This window comes from Meles meles, chromosome 7, assembly GCF_922984935.1.
Source record: "Meles meles chromosome 7, mMelMel3.1 paternal haplotype, whole genome shotgun sequence".
NCBI lineage: Eukaryota > Metazoa > Chordata > Mammalia > Carnivora > Mustelidae > Meles > Meles meles.
Genome location: NC_060072.1, coordinates 89636004 through 89656022, shown reverse-complemented (window position 1 = coordinate 89656022; position 20019 = coordinate 89636004). Strand labels below are relative to the sequence as shown.

The 20019-nt window shown below is 49.7% G+C and overlaps 1 protein-coding gene across 1 annotated transcript; it reads left to right on the top strand.

The window, feature by feature from the left end:
* Window positions 1-8676: 8676 nt before the first annotated feature.
* On the top strand, window positions 8677-15866 carry KRT84 (keratin 84). The gene is made up of 9 exons (XM_046011962.1): window positions 8677-9213; window positions 10437-10645; window positions 11263-11323; window positions 11833-11928; window positions 12806-12970; window positions 13136-13261; window positions 13378-13598; window positions 14068-14099; window positions 15529-15866. Exons 1-9 carry the CDS (start codon window positions 8677-8679, stop codon window positions 15864-15866), a joined length of 1785 nt encoding a protein of 594 aa, XP_045867918.1.
* Window positions 15867-20019: the final 4153 nt, after the last annotated feature.

Below are 20019 nucleotides of genomic sequence, written 5' to 3'. Positions count from 1 at the left end.
CAAACTGGGAGGCTTTGGCTCAGGGGTTGCAGGGAAGGATGTGTGGTGCTGACCCTATCTCCCCAGAGGCCCCTCATGCAGCCTCCTACAGAAACCCCCCACCCCACCCAGGGAGCCACCATCTCTGCCATAAGCCTCTGGGCTTGTCTGTTCCCAATAAACTGACCATTCACACGCTGCAGGAGTCATTATTCACTCGGCTCCATAGGGTACGAGAAGGCTGGAGGGGAACCAATGAGCAGCCTTTGGCAGCTGGGAGCTGGGAGCTGGGTGGGCTGGGGAATGGAAATGAAGGTTATCATCCACACGGAAAAGCTACATATGAATGATTTGCAAACAGCCTGTAGAATAAATGTAGATCCATACAAATTGCATTTAAAACCTGCATACCACACCCCGATAAACGGCAAGTCACTCACCATGTTAAAGACCATGGCCTTATACACATGGGTCTCCTCACCACATGGTCCCCTGCATGTGTCCCAGACAAATCCCCTGGGGCCCTTGATCATGTCAGTACTTAGCAGCCTCCAAGCCCCATGTTCTGCCTCCCCGTCCTGGACCAGTCTCGGGGCAGGTCAGGTGCAGGGGAAAGCTGTGCAGACAGGGAGAAGAACTTTCTAGTCCCCTGTCCCTCTTAGGGAGCCCCAAGGCCAGGAGATGAGCTTTGGTAGTAGCAGTTCTGCCCCAAATCCTTCCTGTTGCCTCACTGATCCCCTATAACACTTCCCCCACGACAAACTCCCCCTTGTGGCTCCTGTGTGTTGGGGTACAGCTTCCCTCCCCTCACAGTCCCATGCAGAGCATTTATTCCGTGCCAACCCCTGCATTAGAAGCTGGTGATACAGAGGTGACTAATACCCTCTCTTAACCCCAGAGGGACTTTTGGCCTCCCAGAGGAGTCATAGATAATGAGAGGCAGAGAATATGGGAGCAACCAGAAAAGGCAACTAATGATTATGCCCGGAAAGGGGGTCAGAGCGAGGTTCACAGAGAAGGCTGTAAGGATAGCATCTGGGCGGAAGTCGAGGGCAGTATAAACTGAAAGGGAGCCATTCACTCACTTTTTCATTCATTCACTATGTATTTATCAAGCACCTAGCATGGGTCTGGCCACCCAGAGGCGAGGGACAGTGACGAACAAAACAGCTCCAGTCAAGGCAGAGTTACTCAGACACAGGAACTAGAGCCCATGGTAAGGAGTGTGAAATGGTGCAGCCACTTTGAAAAACATTCTACCGGTTCCTCAAAACGTTAAACAGAGAGCTGCCATAGGACCCAGCAGTTCCACTGCTAGGCATACAGCCAGGAGAAATGAAAACATGCGTCCACACAAAAACCTGTATGTGAATGCTCAGAGCAGCGTCATACACAACAGCCAGAAGGTGGAAACCACTCCAGTGTCCCTCAGTGGATGAGTGAATAATCATAATGTCATAGAGCCCCATGATGGACTATTACTCGGCCATGAAAAGGAATGAAGAACTCATACATGGAACCATATGGGTGATCCTTGAGAACACTGTGATAAGTAAGAGAAGCCAGACACTAAGGTCACATATTCTATGATTCCATTCCTATGAAATCCCGGAATAGGGAAATCCCTAGAGGCAGAAAGCAAATTAGTGGTTGCTTAATGCTGGAGGGAGATGACGGGGTGGGGGGGTGGCAGTAAAGGTTTCCATGTGAAGTGGTGAAAACATGCTAAACTTGATGATGGTGATGGTCGCCTATGTCCTAGCATATACAAGAACCACCAAACTGTACATTTTACTTTACTTTTTAAAAAAGATTTTATTTATTTATTTGAGAGAGAATGGAAGAGAGAGAGAGGGCATGGAGGGGGTCAGAGGGAGAAGCAGACTCCCTGCTGCCGATGTGGGACTCAATCCTGGGACTCCAGGATCATGACCTGAGCTAAAGGCAGTTGCTTAACCAACTGAGCAACCCAGGCGCCCCTGAACTGTACATTTTAAATGAGCAAATTATATGGGTGCCTGAGTGGCTCAGTTGGTTAAGCATCTGACTCTTGGTTGCAGCTCAGGCCATGATCTCAGGGTCATGGGTGGAGCCCGGAGGCCAGTTCTGTCCTCAGCGGGAAATCTGCTTGAGATTCTTTCCCCCTCTCTTTCTCCCCCGCCCCCACCCCACGCTGGCATGCTTGCTCTCTTCCTAAAATAAATAAGTAAAGCTTTTAAGGAATAAAAATAAAAAATAAATGACCAAATTACATAGCATGTAAATTCTATCTCAACCAAGCTGTTTGTTTGTTTGTTAAATGGAGCCCTGGCCCCAATCCGTACCTCGCAGGGCTTACAGACCTACAATGGGGAACGACTGAAGGGAGGATTGCTGTGAAGGGGGATGTAACTGAGGGTCCCACCTAGTCCCGGGCTTCGGGAAGGTCTCCAGGAGGAGGGGCAGGCCTATAGGACGGCGAAGGGCAGCAGGACTCAGGGGAACAAAGCCTGCTGGGGGTTCCCTGCTGAGGAAACAGCAACCGTGAGCAAGGCCACACTGTGGCCCCGCGCATGAGAGTCTGGAGTCCAGGCCTGCACAACCGCACAGAGGGAAGGAGGGAGCAGGAGAGCAGGGCCTCCCAGCCTCCATTCCCACCACAGCCCTGTCACTCTAGCAGATTTTTTTTTTTATTTGACAGAGAGAGAGAGAGAGATCACAAGTAGAGCAGCAGGCAGAGAGAGGGGGGGAAGCAGGCTCCCCGCGGAGCAGAGAGCCCGATGCGGGGCTCGATCCCAGGACCCTGAGACCATGACCTGAGCCGAAGGCAGCGGCTTAATCCACTGAGCCACCCAGGCGCCCCTGTCACTCTAGACCTGGTCCTAGAGCCAGCTAAGCTCCTTACTGATGAATATGCAAATCTCTGAAACTGACAAGAATGCTCTGGCCTGGAGTCAGCAGAAACAGAGATTCTAAGAGACCGCCCACCTCTAGCCCACAGAGGGCTACCTGAGGCCCAGGAAATAGGCCACTGGATTAAATAAGGAAAGGGAGGGGAGATTCACGACCCTCACTGGGAGGTGGGCTCGGGCTTGGTGACCAGAGGAGGCTGTCTGAACACTTCACTAAGCAAAACTCGCCCCCAGTAGTGGAGGGACCCAAGCTTGGTCCTGGATGTGAGCTCGGAGGCCTGGGCAACATCCAACGTTGGGGGCTCCCCTTCAGTGCTGTGCAACAGCACCCCATTCTCCCTTCCTCCTCACTAGAAGCTGATTCTAGGCAGATGGGACAAAAGCACCTCCTAGTGGTGGCCTGGTGGCACATTCCATTTACCAGGCAAACCTCCCGGAGCTGCCATGAGGACCAGCCCCATGCGGGGTGTAGGGCACTAGGTAGGATCCAGAGAAGACCGGCTTGGCCCCATGCCCTCAGGAAGGAAGTCAGAGCTTCACCTGCATTCCATTGGACCTCAGGAGTCCAAATCCTGGCCCCTTCCTGGACACCCCTGTTGGGACAAGAAGGGCACAGCCCCAAGAGGCCTGGGGAGGATGGAAGCACCCAGAATGGAGCTCCTCATTTCTGCGTCTGTCTCTCCAGAATATCTTGCATTTCCTCATCCCTCTTCTCACCTGGGGCCTCTCTTCTCCCCATAAGGCCCTTCCTGGCCCCACTGCCCCCTCCCTCAGGGGCCCTCTGCCTCCACCCCTCAGAGGCCCTTGTCTTGCCAGAACCCCTTCCTCATCCCAGCCTCCTCGGCGGCCCCAGGTGCATCCACCACTGCCACTCTCCAGCCAGGGCTTGCACTGAGGGCAATGGCTTCAGAAGAGGCACTGTGACCGGGGGAGCAGAAACAGGATCACTGTGTCTGATGGAAGGGGGACAGCTGGGCCCCGGCCACGCCAACAACTAAATGCAATGCCAGGCACACAGCAGCACCCAGCAAGGGTGTGGAAGCAACCTGACCTGTGCACCTGAGGACCGTCATTTTCACTCTGGACAGGTGACAGCTGCGTGGGCCAGGTGAGAAAACTGAATTACACCTGAAAAAAACACTCATCCTGCCTGGAAGAATGGGGATCCCTGAACAAGAGGGGATGCTCTATTTCTCCTGGGAAGGTGTTTAGCTTCCAGCTAAGCGTCATTAGTCTGAGAAGACAGAGGGGTGGAGGCCCTAGGCAGGAGTGGGCTCAAACTCTCCCCACCATCCCCCTCCTTCTGCTGGGGGACTCCTGAGTTTCCCGTCTCACAGCGGCAGGTCTCAGCACGAACACCTCCCAGTGAGTGTCTCCTTCCAGCACGGACTTGTCTCCAGGCAAAACGGAAACACCCTGAAGACGCCGGCTTTTAGCAAAGCCTCTCAGCACCTGGGATTCCCCCGTCTCCCTCCTCCCGTCCCACGCACACACACGCGCGCATACACACACAGTCCTGTGTGCCGAAGTTTCCCAGACCCTGCTTAGCCACCCAGGACCTGGCCTCTTCCTATCCTTCCATGTCAGCAGTTCCGCCCCTCACCCCACACCTCACAGATAGCATCTCGGGGAACCCAGCCCCCAGATGTCCGGATTCCATCCAGCCTGACCCACAGCAGGAAGAAGAAACTGTCAGGGCAGTCAAAACTCCAGTCAGCCCAGAGTTTCCAGGCAACCCCTCCCCTCTCCCTATGGGCCAGCCCTGGGGAAAAAAATGGCTGAGGGTTGTGATATGCATCGTCTGGCGAAATGATGCCTCAGAACTAGAAACTGCTGATGGTGAGAGTTCATCCCAGAATGGGAGTTATGTTTGACTGGTCCCAACTGCCCTACCTGGTCAGTCAGGCCCCAGGGAAGCAGGGACTTGGGACAGCCCCAGAGCCTCTGGTTGCTGATGAAAGCACCGCTGGGGCGTGGGAGGAGGCGGGTGCTGAACAGGAACCCAGCCGCCTGCCTAGAAGGGAAGGGAGGCTTGTGCAAAAGAGAGGGGAGGGGCGGGAGGGTGGGGGGAATGGATGGCCGTAGCCGCACCATCTGCCACAGCTGCACCCCAGACACTTTCACACTTATCTCTACAATACTGTGAAGGAGAAGCCGGTGTCAGTCCATCTTACAGGTATGGAAACTGAGGCTTAGACAGGCTAAAGGATGTCCCCAGGTCACCAGTACCCATGGAGGGGGCACGCTTGCTACCTCCCACTGTTCAGAATGGCCGGTGCACAGTGACAATAAAAAGCAGACTGACTTTCAGTCAGTCATATTATCATTTTAAGTTCTCGACAGACAAGCACCCGGAACAGAGCCCTGTCCCCACACTGCCCCTGGTGCACCACTGTCCAAGGTCACTATGCGAGCAGGTGGCAAAACTGGGACTGAACCCAGGTCCATCTGACTCAAGGGCAATGTCAAGTCTCTGTCGTTGGCCTGGCACCCTCGGTGTTCTGAATGCCTCTCCTTCCCCTTTCACTTCCCCAAGGATCTGCCAGTCGCCTTCCCAGTCTCCTGGATCCCCTTGCCTGGCCCTTTCCTCCAAACAGCCAGAATCACTGCACCAGAGGCCAGACTTGAAGGGCAAACTATGCTGACTTCCTGGTGAGCACTTGGGTTTCTGCACCACTAGCATCTTCGAGGCCATGCCCGTCCATTTTGGAGCCTGGAGTCTCCTCTTCGTGACCTATCTCCAAAAGCAAACGCTCAAATTCCTCTTCTTTTCACTTCCTGCTCCTTTCTCTCCCCTTTTCCTCCTGCTTTGCATCTATGAGGTGTATCCATGCATTCTACAGAACAAGCTAGCATTCCCTCCACATGTTCTGCTCTACCAAGCACTGGGGGCACAGAGAACAAAAGACACCAAGTATCTGTACCCCGGAGCTCATATCCCAGCCTGGGAAGACAGAAGGCAAGCAAGCAAATCCATGCAGGAGAGGACCACTAATGGTGACAACTACTAGGGGAGAAGGGAGAGGGAGGACATGGGGCAGGGAGGTTTAAATAGGGGGTGACCTATAAGTGAAGACCTGGAAGAATTGAGGGACCCAGCCATGCAGGTATTTGAGGAAAACAAGTTTCTGGCAGAGAAAAGAGCAAGTGGAAAAGTGTCTGAGGCAGGAGTTCTCCTGCCTACTTGACAGACGACCAGGAGGTCAGGGTGACTGGAGCCTGTTAGGATGGATAGAGGGAAATAAGGTTGGTGAACATGGGCTGTGAGGGTCCTGGATGCCACTTACTCTGAGTGGGATGGGAAACCATAAGAGCCTAGAAATGACATGATGGAACATGTTGTTAAAGGATCACTCTGCACTGTTAAGAAAAGACTGAAGGGGAAAAGGGACACTGGCTGGAGGACACACCAATGGACCCTGTGAGAAGTGATGGGCTTGGGCAACATGGCCAGCAGTGGGGTGGTGAGTGGGAGTAGGAGCCCACATACATTCTGAAGGGGGACTTGCCAATAGATTGAATGAATCCATTCAATGAATTGAAAAAAAACAACAACAAAGGAACCAAGGATGACTCTGAGATTTTGGGCCCGAGCTACTATAGGGATAGTGAGCCTGGCAAGAGGAAAGTAATTAGCAGGAACAATTAGGAAAACAGTTTCAGATACATTAAGGTTTAGATGCCTATTTGATGCCCAAATAAAGATGTCAATTAAAATATACATGTGGATAACAGAAGGGATGTTCACCAGAGTGCTATGCCTTGGCAGTCATCACTGTGGATAGACAGTATTTAAAGACATGAGATTTTGTGATGTCACCAAGGGAATGAGTGAAGATAAAGAAGTGAACAGGTACAAAGACTGGGCCCCAGGATGCTGCAGTGTGTTGAGGTTGTGGATATGAGGAGAAACTGGCTAAGAAAACCCAAAAGAACCTGCCAGTAATATGGCAAGAAAATCAGGAGAGCATGGAATCTGGAAACCAAAAGAAGAAAGCATTTCAAGGAGAGGGGAATGATGGACTATGTCGAACACTGCTGAGAAGCTGAGGGAGGACTGAGGACAACCACTGCAGTTGTCAACGTGGAGATCACCAGTGATCTTCACAAGAAGGATTCTCTCATTTTTACTTTCCTGCTCTCTTTAGTCATACACCCGATAGCTGGGTCTATGGAAAATAGCTGTAAACTAGGAACAGAGGGAAACATCCTCAATTTAATAAAGAACCTCAACAAAGAACAACTAACATCCTACTTAATGGTGAAAAACTTGAAGCTTTCCCACTAAAATTAAAAATAAGGCCAAGAATTCCACTCTCCCCACTGTTTTTAACGTCATCCTGGAAGTCCTAGCTAATGCAATAAGACAAAAGGAAATAAACACTGTAGAGACTGGAAAGGAAGAAAAGAGTAAATAGCCAAGCCCGATAGCTTAGGTCAAAAGCACACACCCCCTTCCTTCCAAGTAGAATCCCAAGCATCCCAAAAGATCTCAAGCATCTAGTCAAGTACAAGTTCCACCAGGCACAGGACAAGTAGGATGAACCATGTCACACACTAGAATAGAAAAGGCAAACACCTGTCTCGGGGTCTTGAAGTATCTGCCATGTGTATAACAATGATAATAACCAGTTGCTTAGAACTTTTTCTTTTCTATCCAGATGCTTACTGCTTTGTTTCTCATCCAAGTACTAACCAGGCCCAATCTTGCTTCGGTTCCAAGATAGATGCGTTCAGGGTGGTATGGCCATAGACCAGATGCTCATTGCTTGGCATCTGTCTATCCTAATCAAGGATTCATCAGTAATGCAAGAAACCTACACAAAAGCCTATAGATCAGCCCTGATATGTGTTTTGGGGATTCAAAATCATGTGGTTAACTTTCCACACAGGTACATGATCAAACCATTGGCATGCTTTGGTCTCAAATTACACCCTGGAAGTATTGACCAGAGGAAGTCCTTAAGCTAAATCTTCCTCTAGTATAGAGACTGTCTTCTTATCTCTGTACCCTCAGCACCAACCACACTGACAGAGTAGGCAACTGATAATTGTTGAATGAAGTAATGAATTCATAAGTTAATCTCTTCTGAGCGTCTCAAATCAAACAAGTGTCTTTACTAACCCAAATGAGCTTTACCGAAGATTCGACTCTTAGGTAATAGCCAAACCAGAGCACAGAAGACGGATAAGACAGTACAGAAGGTTTTTGGACTACTTAATCCATCTACAGAGATGGAATAAGCCGTACTCTTGCCATATCATTTCTTATTCAGAGCTGTGCAGAACCTGACCCTTCTGCATATGCCCCTCACACCCCCATTGGTTTAGGGGGTTATAGCTGTATGGAATCACCTCTTTTGAGCCTCTTGCCAGAGGTGTTACGTTCCTAACTTTCTGGTGGTTAGCCACACTTGTAGTGAAGAAGTCTATTGGATTTATGACCAAAGCAAATTTATGTCCCCATAATGGCAATTGTGGTGGACTTGTGGGGAAAAAATAGGACCATAATGTTTATGTGTTTATGTGTTTTTAATGTTTATAGGTTTGATGTTATAGCCCTGATCCTGAGGAGAATAGGTGTGTCTGAGATTAGCTCATTATTAACAAAGTTACAGGCATGAAGAGTTTCTGCTAACTACCCAAGCTCATAAATGCATCCAAATGGATCTTCTGCGTTTTTATGGGGCCAATCCTCAGATCCCCAGACACATAAAAGGGGGAAAGGGATCCACTAGCTTCAGAGGAATTCTCAGCTCCAGCTCGCCCCACTCTGCAATCCCCGCTCTTCACCCGAGAAACCATCATGTCTTGCCGCTCCTACCGAGTCAGCTCTGGGTACCGCATGGGCAGCTTCAGCTCTTGCTCCGCAGTGAGCCCCCAGAACCTGAACCACTTCCGGGCCAGCTCTGTCTCCTGCAGGAGTGGGCCCAGCTTCCAGGGCCTTGGCAGCTTTGGTAGTCGGAGCGTCATTGCTTTTGGATCATGCTCACCCCGGATAGCAGCTGTGGGCCCTCGTCCCATCCGCTGTGGAGTTGGCTTTGGTGCTGGCAGTGGGATGAGCTTTGGCTTTAGTGATGGGAGTGGCGCTGGTCGGGGCTTTGGGTCCAACAGTTGTGTTGGTCTGGGATTTGGAGCTGGCAGTGGTCTTGGCTATGGCTTTGGCTACAGAGTTGGAGGATTTGGAGTCCCAGCAGCCCCGTCTATCACAGCAGTGACTGTTAACCAGAGCCTGCTGACCCCCCTCAACCTGGAGATTGATCCCAATGCCCAGAGGGTGAAGAAGGATGAGAAGGAGCAAATCAAGACCCTCAACAACAAATTTGCCTCCTTCATTGACAAGGTACCTATGACAGCTCAATCTCTGGGTCTGGGGTGATGAGAGCTAAAATGCATTGGGGTGTCCTCTCCTTTAAGAAGAAACATCACAGGCCTGGGGCATCAGCCTTGACCCACATCCTTCAGGCACTGCAGTAGGATTTTGGGGTCACTCTGCTGCAAAACAAGGACAATCCTGAGGAAATGCTGCATGGTGGGATAGACAAAGATAGTGGTTGTGTCTTCTGGAGGAAAGAGGAACATCCAGCCAAATATAGGGGCATCTGGACAAACTAAGACCTAGCACCTAGTCACCTAGAAATGTCTCCCAAACAGGCTAGAAACATTAGGACTTTGGGCAGATATTGACTAGGTATTTAAAGGGTTTTATCCTTTGAGATCTTCCTGCTCTTTTTGAGATTGTCATAGTCTCTCAGACTGGGTAACCACATCTGTTCAGGCTCAGGAAAGTAAAGAATGGAACTGAGTAATTTTTTCACAAAAGAAAGAATGTATACTCCTCACATGGAGTACCCAGATTCAGCTGAGTTGCCTAGATTGAGGAAAATAGTAGGAAAGCACCATTGGAAGTCATCTTCAGACTGATGAGAGAAATAGTGATGTGTAAATGACATCCCACAAACCATGCCTCCATGGACCAGGAATCCTCTGAGATATGAGTTTCCATATCTGAGAATGGAAACTCACTCTGTGAGCTTCAGGCTCCTCATTTCTGAAATGAGGGGGGGGAGCTAATGATCCAAGTTCTCCTCCAGCTCTACAATTCTCAGCTGATGGAGTATCGGGTGGTGGATATGACTTACGACCTGAGAATTCCCACCTCCTAATACTTTATCTCCCACCCCAAAATACTTTACTCTGCTCCTCATTCCCTGTAAGGGACAGCCAATCAGTTTTAAGATATAGGCAAATCCCAGTTCAGGTAGAATCAAATTTTCCAACTTCCCAGGGGACTAGCTTACCCCTTTCTTGGAGGGTAGAGGGGAAATTGTACCGGAATGTTTTGGTTTAAAAGCTTCTGCAGTCGAGCCTTGCTGAACATGAGGAGGGGGTCACAGACCTAGTCTTCCAGCTTCTACTGAGTTAGAGGAGAAATAAAAGTCAACAGACAAGAGGACAATGTCTGCCTGAGGCTGAGAGTCATCTCTGGCCACCTGAAGAACTTGTTGACATGTAAGTGACCTGTCAAGGTCTTCAGGTGTCATTTCTTTGCCCCTGTGGATTTAGGTGCGGTTCTTGGAACAGCAGAATAAGCTCCTAGAGACCAAGTGGAACTTCCTCCAAGAGCAGAAATGTGCCCGGAGCAACCTGGAGCCCCTCTTCGAGAATTATATCACCAACCTGCGGAGGCAGCTGGACCTAGCAAACAGTGACCGGGCCCGGTTTGAAGCTGAGAGGAACCACATGCAGGATGTCCTTGAGGGTTTCAAGAAAAAGTAAGTGGCCTCTGGACTGCATAGACCAAAGACAGGCAGGGTTTGGTCCCCAAAGCTGCTGCTATGCCCAAATAACAGCAGCTGGTTGGACTGGGATTGAATGCTGGTTTCAATACTTAGCTTAGAGATAGGAGGAGGAGCAACGGTATGTAAGGGAGGAGGAGGTGGTGGAGGCCCTCTGTGGGTCCTGAGTAAATAGAAGTCTTGGAATTGAGCATGTGTTGTCCCTACTTTTGTCTGTGGGAATGGGTGGTAGACTGCAGAAACAGCCCTCAGTTCTGAGAATAGTGTTCAGGCTCAGCATTGAGTTGGGTCCTACTTTCTCTATATTCAAGTGAAATGACTCCAAGTCTTTTCTAGCAGAGGAGCATAGCAATGGTCCACGTTTTCAGACCCCAAATCTAATTTGAGAAAGTAAAAGGGATTTGGAAAAACTTAGGGCCACCGGCTCATAAAATGTCTTAAAGTAGAGACAAAGTAGATGAGAATATGTAGGTGGCAATAGGGACCCATGCTACTGGATGTAACAGAGATATCTTAAGAAGCTCACTAGAGAGTTGGGAGTAATTGCCTGACAGTTCAGGTGAGAACTCACCCTCTCAATCCTTTTCATCCAGGTATGAAGAGGAGGTGGGATTCCGGGCCAATGCTGAGAATGAGTTTGTGGCTCTGAAGAAGGTAAGGGAGAGCAACAGGTCCAAGCAAGCTTCTCCTCCAGACAAAAAAAGTTCCCAAGACAAAACCCAGCCCCGCACCCCCTACCTGAAACTGCCCAGGCAGCCCCATGGAGTCTGGGGCCACTCACACAGAGTGAAACCTCTAAGGTCATAACAGGTTCCCTTTGGAGTTCTGATTATTTAGGATTGGGTCTTCACCAGAGCAGAGCTCTGAAGAGATGACTTTTTAAGAGTCTCAGATTTAAAAAGGGTGGAGATCTTAGATTATCCATATTCTCCTTGCTTATAAATAGGCATTCAAAAATGTCCAGGAGCCCCCAAAAGAGTTTTCATGTTGTAGTAGGAAGAAGAACAATCATCACTCAAGTGCATTTCAAGGACACTCCCATTTATCCCAAAGCCTGGCCTGGCCCTGTGGGGATTGGCCTGATCTTTCCACCCACCTCCAGACCCTGCCATGTTTAAACAGAACATGAGTAATGACCATTTTCACTTATTTCTTTTATACAGGATGTGGATACATCTTTCTTAAATAAGTCTGATCTAAAAACCAATGTGGATACCCTAACTCAGGAAATTGACTTTCTGAAAACTCTATACATGGCGGTAAGCATTCATCCCCTCTGAGACAAACAAGGAGATCAATACTTGGTCTGGACTCTGGGGGGCTTCATCTGGACTAGCATAATTTCTAACATTGAGTATTGTACATTTCTTCCCATTCCAACCTACTACCCTCTATATGATGTATCTACAAATAGAGAAAGGAAGGTAAGCATGCAGGCTTCTCAGCAGGTCTATGAATAAACTCATTAGATCTATGATCCAACTCCTCATTGGCCAATCCAAAGAGGGGTCTAAGAGCATCACTTCCTCTCTACCAATCAGAAGACTCTGGAAAACTGATTTGCTAGTAGATGTAAGAAAAACTGTGTTTGACCTAATTAGCTAAGTGAACTAGTTATCTTTTGCTTGGTAAGTGGTCTGTTTGGTCTGGTACAGAGCCAGCCAGAGCTAATGTCTGGCTCTGAGCAGAAAGGCATCAAAAGTTCCCTCTGGAGCCCCTGTTCTATTAAGGACTAGAGACAGAGGAATTCCTAGACCAACATGTTCTAGAATATTATCAGCTCTCAATGATCCATGACCAGCACACTCACTCTGTGGATAAGCCAAGGAAAATTTCAACTCTAGCATGGTTCTCATTCTCCTCTGCCAAGTTCCCAGGCCCCACATATTCACCTAAGCAAATAAGGAGTTAAAGGCATGTCTTCGAGTATATAACAAGGGTTTCAATTCAAACTGAAATGGTTCTCGGTTCATGTCTTTTTCTTTGTCCTCGGTTTGGATGGGCAGCTCCATCACTTTGCTCTAAACAAATGAGCAATGCTCTCTGCTCCTGAAGACACTCCTGGGGCCTCTCTGGCACAGTCCTGGCCACTGATGGGACTCTGAGCCCAACTGTCTTGCTCATCCTCCAACACAGGAAATCCAGTTGCTGCAGTCACACATCTCAGAGACATCGGTCATTGTGAAGATGGACAACAGCCGGGACCTGAACGTTGATGGAATCATTGATGAAATCAAAGCCCAATATGAAGAGGTTGCCAGGCGCAGTCGGGCTGATGCTGAGGCCTGGTATCAGACCAAGGTGGGAAGAGGTTTGGGGGCTAAGGAAGGGGTATAGGCAGCTCTAGAGTAAGACTCTTGTATGACAGAGTAGACCCAGTGGAAGTTGAAGGCCACCAAGTCAGTTGGGGCTATGGTCTTCACTCAAACTTTGGACCCTCCTAACACCTCCCTCCCCCACCCACAGTATGAGGAGATGCGGGTGACAGCTGGCCAACACTGTGACAACCTGCGCAACACACGGGATGAAATCAATGAGCTGACCCGCCTGATCCAGAGACTGAAGGCAGAGATCGAGCACGCCAAAGCTCAGGTAGGCAAAGGAGAGGAGAGAAAGCCCCAGAGGAAGGAGAGGTGGCTGTGTTTCTAGCCCCAACCAGGGATCCCCAGTCCCTGCCAAAGCCCACCTGTATGCCACCCTTCCTGCAGCGAGCCAAACTGGAGGCTGCAGTGGCCAAGGCAGAACAGCAGGGCGAGGCGGCCCTCAATGATGCCAAGTGCAAGCTGGCGGATCTAGAGGGTGCCCTGCAGCAGGCCAAGCAGGACATGGCCCGGCAACTACGCGAGTACCAGGAGCTCATGAACGTCAAGCTGGCCCTGGACATCGAGATCGCCACCTACAGGCGCCTGCTGGAGGGCGAGGAGATCCGGTGAGAGCTCTCAGTGCAGCCAGAAGGAGTGAGGGCAGATGTGGGCATCGAGAATAACTAAATTGGGGAGAGGGCCAGGTGAAGAACTGCCAGCTTGAGCCATCTCTAGAGGTAGTAGTACCTTCCCTGCAAACATTACTCAGGTTTCCCTTCCCAGGGAATCAGAAGATGGTTCCAGATTTTTGCCTCCAAAATACAAGTTTGTAGATAAGCTGCACCAGAACCAAAGGATATTTTGCATGATTGGTTGTCTGTTTAAAAACAATAATAAAACCACATTTCCTCCAATATTTTGATTCAATACTTTGGGGGCAGAGTCTAGGAATGTGTGTTTTTCAAAGCTCCCAGGATGCTTGTAAGCTAGGGGTAAGAACCACCCATCCACTCTGCCAAGAAGATCCTTCTTATAGCATCAGCTTTTCAGGGAATGACAGTGCTTGTGATCTTACTTATTTCTTTCTCTCCCCAGAATCTGTGAAGGTGTTGGACCAGTAAACATATGTAAGAAACTTAATCTTTTTCCTCCTCACATTCCTCTCCTCGGGCTCTGTAAATTTCCTTTAAACTCAGGCTCATGTTGGGATCAGGAGCCCATGCTGGACTTGCTAGCCATGACAGTCAAGGGAGCAAGGACCATCTAGCCCCTGGTCTGGGAACATCCCTTAGCTGAGGTCTGAGATCTCCCCAGAGCCTTCATTCCCTAGAGAAAACAATCACAAAAGTTTGTAGGGCAAAATAGAGGGGAGAGAGTTCCAGAAGAAAGTCAGATTTTTTCCTCTAAGTGGTCTTGTCCTTCAGGGACAAAGGCCAAAGAAGGAATGAAAAGACCTGTGTCAAGGAGTTACCCCCACACCCATGGCAGGGGATGGGACAAGGATGAGTAGAGATCTCCCTTGCTGCTCCCTTGCTGCCAGACAAAATATTGTTTGTGCCCAAAGCATGTAGGAGATTATGCTGGGCACTGCGGGGCATGGAGGTGGGAGGGAGCTAGGCACAAGGAAGGCAAGACCAGCCCCTGCTCTCTAGAATTAAAATCATCTTGAGGCGAGTCCTATCTATTGTCAACCTATCCCTCAAAGCCCTGAAGAGAGGAACAAGCATTAGCACCCCTTTTTAAGCTCACTTAGAGAAAATAGCTGGTTTACCAGAAGTCCCAAAGCTAGTCAGCAGCACAATCAGAATTCAAACCCAGATATCTGGTTCAAAAGTACAAATCTACACAGATGCATGGTGCAGCTGAGAGATACACTGGGTGGGCCAGGCAGTCAAAGCTACTCATCCTCAGATGACCTGCCCTCAGAGAGGGGGTGGCAGCAGGGAGTGGCTTTCTGCATGAGATCAAGCTTGAGTGGAGTTCACAGATGGTAGAAAGGATTCTGGTAAGAGGATCCACAGACAGGGCTGGTCTAAGCAAGCTTTAGTGGGATTGGCCTCCTGGGGTATGGAGGTATGCCCAGTGGATACCAGAGGGCTACAGAACAGAGACATCAATGGGTCAGGAGAGAACTGGCAAGGGACTCCTTTTGGAGGGACAATATGGGGACCCCCAAGGAGCATGAGATAATCAGGAGAGAGAAGCCCCATGGCTTCACTGGGGCTACCACTCCAGTTGCCTGGGTAATCTAGCTCATTGCCCAACCTGACTTCAGCCATATATAAATGACAGTCAAATATGACTATATGCGACCTGGGGAATTGACCGAATTCTTCCATTTTCATCTGAATGTTTAATGTTAGTGGAGTCACGGCCTTTGAGTTACCTAGACAAGAGAAGGGGAAAGTGGGTGTTGTCTGTGTAGGCAATAGGAACCACTTCCCCTGGTGACACCAGTCCTGTCCCCTCCACCCCTGCTGCCACCAGTGAGCATGGAGGATTGGAGCCCAGGTGTGGGCAGCCTGCCTCACTGACTGTTTCCTCTCCCTCTTGCAGCCGTGAGCAGCTCCCGGGGTGGTATAGTGTGCGGGCCTGAGCCCCTGGTCGCCAGCTCCACCCTCTCCCGCTGTGGAGTCACCTTCTCAGGCATCAGTGGCATCCGGCCCAGTGGCACCTGCAGCTCTAGCCTGGGTGGGGCCCGAGTCATCAAGGCCAGCGGGGACCTGCTGAGTGCAGGCTCCCGGGGTGGTTCAGTGCTCATGGGTGAGGCCCCCGGCATCCCCTGCCCGCTGCCCACCGAGGGGAATTTCAGCAGCTGCAGTGGGGGCCGAAGTAGCCGCAGCTCCAGCGTCCGCTTCATGTCCACCACTACCTCCCATCGGACCAAGTACTGAGAGGCCAGCGTCAGTGAGCCACTGCCCAAGGAAGAGCCATCTCAGTGTCACCTGCTTCTGTCCCAGAGACCTCTAGACTCTGGGCCAGAGGGGGATCCAGCTACCACACCTGCCAGGAAGGCAACACAGCTCTCCCCAAGGATGGATCTGCCTGGTCCCTGTCCTCAGGGGGATTTCTTCACCACCTAGATGCTCTGTCTGCTGTCCCAGTAGACTGGCTTCTCCCTGACTCCACATTTCTGCTCCTTGGGTCACTCTTAACCATTCTTGAACAGCCTGAAGAAAGGTACATTCCATGCAGTTATACAAATCAGTGCACCAGGGAGAAAAAAACAGTTCAAAGCCAAAAAGAATGTGCTTGGGGCTCCACTGTCATCCATGGCTTTGGATTAATTTGGAGAATGGAGAGTTGACTGCCCACACTGCAGGTGTCTTTACCCCTGCCTTTTGCTTCCTTCTTCGTTTCCCTGACAGGAGAAAGTTCTTTCCTTTTCTTCCTCACCCAAAAGGATCCACAGTCCTTGGTGGCCCAAGGGATTCCCTAAGTCCCATGAGATGGTTCTTCTCTGAGTGGCAAATGTCCTTATTGCTTCTCTTCCTGCATTTTTGGTTTAGTGTGCATGTGGGTGCACAGTACAAGTGGGAGTAAGGAGCAGATGGAGCATGAGCTCTGCTCTGCTGCATGGACCCTGTCCCTGTGGTGGTATGAAGGAGGCCTGACCCTGTCCACTGCAGGGGGGTTTATATCTGCAAGCTCCAATGAGGTCTGGGTGGGCGGGGTGCCTGTTTGTACTGTTCTTTGCATTGCTGGGTTTTCAATAAACTTGCCAAGCTAACATCATTAGGACTCTGGCTTCTCCTTCTGGTTCACACTGCCCATAGGAGAGATTGCCTTCTAGACTCCACCAGCTGACCAGCTCATCCCCCCACTCCCATCCTGTCAGCGACTTGCCAAGGGCAGAGGCTGGGCAAGGGGGAGGCACAAAGTGTTAGGCCCTTCCCTGCAGGGGCTCTCAACTCAGTGGGGGAGAGGAGAAATGTGGCAAAGGCCTTGAGAACAAGGACCCTGCAGCCGACTTCTCTCATACCAGTTGACCAACGCTCATCCTTCTACCAGTTCCCTAGGTCCTTCCCTAGCCCAACTTCCTCTGGGACCATTGCAGGATACTCATTCTTCTGCCCTCAGACTTGTCTCCATCCAACAGACTCACCATGATGCTGTTAGAAAGGCCTTACATAGAAAGCTGATCATGGCTCTCCCCTACCTGCAACCCTCCCCACTGACTTCCAGAAGAACCCAAACTTCTTAACATGGCATACAAGCCCTGAGTGATCTGCCCGTATATTTCTACCCCATGACATCCCTCCGTGCACCCCACTGTGGCCTCTCATACTTTACTCATTCACCCATTTCATTGTGAAATGCTTACTATATGCCAGGCATAATGCTGGGAAAACAGCAGTGAACAAGACTTGGTCCTTGCCATCCAAGAGCTTACAGTCCAGGCTGACAGATGGACAGTTAGACAAGCACTTACGTCCTGATATGCTAAGTGCTGTGTTAAGAGTAAAATCGATGTAGCAACACACAGAGGAGAGGCCCAACCTAGACCTGAAGCATCATTAAGAGCTTCCTGTAAGATGTCATGTCACAGCAGAGACAGGAAGGATGATGAATTAGCCACACTAAGAAGGAGGCAGTGCTCCCATCAGAGGATACAGTCTGTGCAAAACCAAAGAGGCTGGAGAGAGCATGCCCAGTTTTGGGATCTCACTGGGGCTGAATATAACATAGCCTCCAAGTGATAGCTCATATGGGGGTAGGAATCAGCCAAGGGGCGCTCTCGATGAGCACCCAGGGCACTGCTCCATCAGGGCACATGTCTCACACAGCGACTGTCTGCCTCTCTGCTTCACCTCTAGAGTCCTCCTCAGAGAGCAAGAAGCACACCTTTCATCTTTATGGATTCTGCCTTGCCCATACCTCAGCCTGAGAATTTACAGGTTGCTCTGCTCACAGCCTGAGGCCTGCCTAACCCTGGACTCACTCACTCACTCCTACTTCTGGGAGCTCCACACTAGCCACCTTATCTGCCATATGTGAAGTCACACACACCCCTCAGGTGGCAGCAACGTCAAGGCAGGCTCTGTCTGGCCTCGGTGTCTCTCCATAGCCAGACTTACATCTACCCTGTGCCGGTTATCAATTTATTGCCTTAGTTCCAAATTCACCCTTACTGCTTCCCCTGTGAAAACAGATCTCATCCTTCTAGATATTTTCCTTTGCTAGCTGGCAGATGCTAATTAAGCCTCGTCAATAGGCATTTCCCAGGATGATGGAGAGACACTGCAGGAGTAGGACTTTCCTTCCATTGAGCTCAGAAGTGTCTCTACTGCCAGATTCCTGCAGCACAGACAACTTCTATAATATCAGGCCCCCACAATGCACAGCAGCAGCAGCCAGCAGCAGCCAGCAGCCAGCAGCTTCCCCAACACCCCTCTTGGGCAATTTCATAGTGCGTGCCTTCAGCAAATTATCTCTTCGTGAAATGCTTTCTCCAGCACTCTAGAGGGTGGATTTCTGGTAAGCTCTGGATGGGAGGTTCCAGCAAGTTCCACTGATGCAGCACCACAGTGACTTCTCTGGAATCCAGTGAGCAGTGCTGTGCCCTGTCCAGTGAGACTGGGACCTTAGTCCTGTCTTTTCCTTAGGGCCCTAGAGGTAGGGACTGTCCCTTATTATCTGTCAGTCTATACTCTTTAGAGTTCTCTGGATTTCTTACTCACCAATCTTTCATGACTCCAACCCCAATATTAACTGTATTAAACTTCCCCTGTTCATTTGCTGTGTTCTATTATCACCTGTCAGACCCTGACTGACACATGCCACTTGGGCAGCATTGTTTCCAGCCTCTAGGGTTAGACAGCAAGCCAACACTGGAACTCTTCAGGCTCCAGTCATTAGTTTCTTTTCTCTCTTTGTCCCACCCCATAGGTGATCTCACCCAATCAGTGTTATGGCTTTACATGTCATCCATATGTCGATGACTCCTGAGTTTGTTTCTCCGGCCCAGACCTTCCATTAACTACAGGCTGGTATATACAGACACAAATCATTGACATCTCCATTTGTAAAGCTAATGGACATCTCAAACTAAACATGTCCAGAAGCAAATTCTTCATCTTCCTTCTTCCCCCTCTATGCTGCTCCTTCCATATTAAGGGCATCTCCATTCAATTGTGTAACCCAAAAAAACACTTCAGAATCATTTTTAAAGATTTTATTTATTTATTTGACAGAGATCACAAGTAGGCAGAGGCAGGCAGAGAGAGAGAGGAGGAAGCAGGCTCCCCGCTGAGCAGAGAGCCCGGTGTGGAGCTCCATCTGAGGACCCTGGGATCATGACCCAAGCCGATGCAGAGGCTTCAACCCACTGAGCCACCCAGGTGCCCCACTTCAGAATCATTTTTAAACCTTCTCTCATCTCACAGCCCCATATTTAATCCATGAGCAAATCTCGTTGGGTTAACCTTCAAATAATATCTAGAATCCAACCGCGTCTCACCACCTTTATGGCTACTGCAGGGGTCCAAACCACCACCACCCCTGCCTGGATTGCGGCAGTAGCTTCCTATCTGGACCCTCTACTTTCCTCTTACCCTCCCTGAGCATGTTTTCAAAAAGCAGCCATGGTGATCCTGTTAAAACTAAGTTGACTTCCAGTTGCATCCATGATGGAATAAGCTTATTATAGCCTGTCCGTCCACTGATTGCCACGAAAAACTCTGGATAAAATCCAGCACAACTATTAGAGGACTCTAAAAAGTAAATAAAAGCTGATAGATCATGATGGGAAGAAAAAGCTTGAAGAAGCAACCATGTATTTCTGTTCCCTCTGCTCACACAACAGGCTCCATGATAAGGCTGTGAGCCATCAACATGATCAACTAGAACTCTAATAGAAATCCCATTTTTCTAACCAGAGGCAGCAGGAAAGGGGGCCCTTGTGGGTTGGAAAATATAGGCAGGGAATCCTCATGTTTTTCTCTTTTTCTTTCATGGCTTTGCCCTGAGAGCAAATCCCAGTTACAAAGCTATGCAGCAGCCATGATATAGCAGCAGAAATTCCAAGATAAACATGACCTTTCTCAG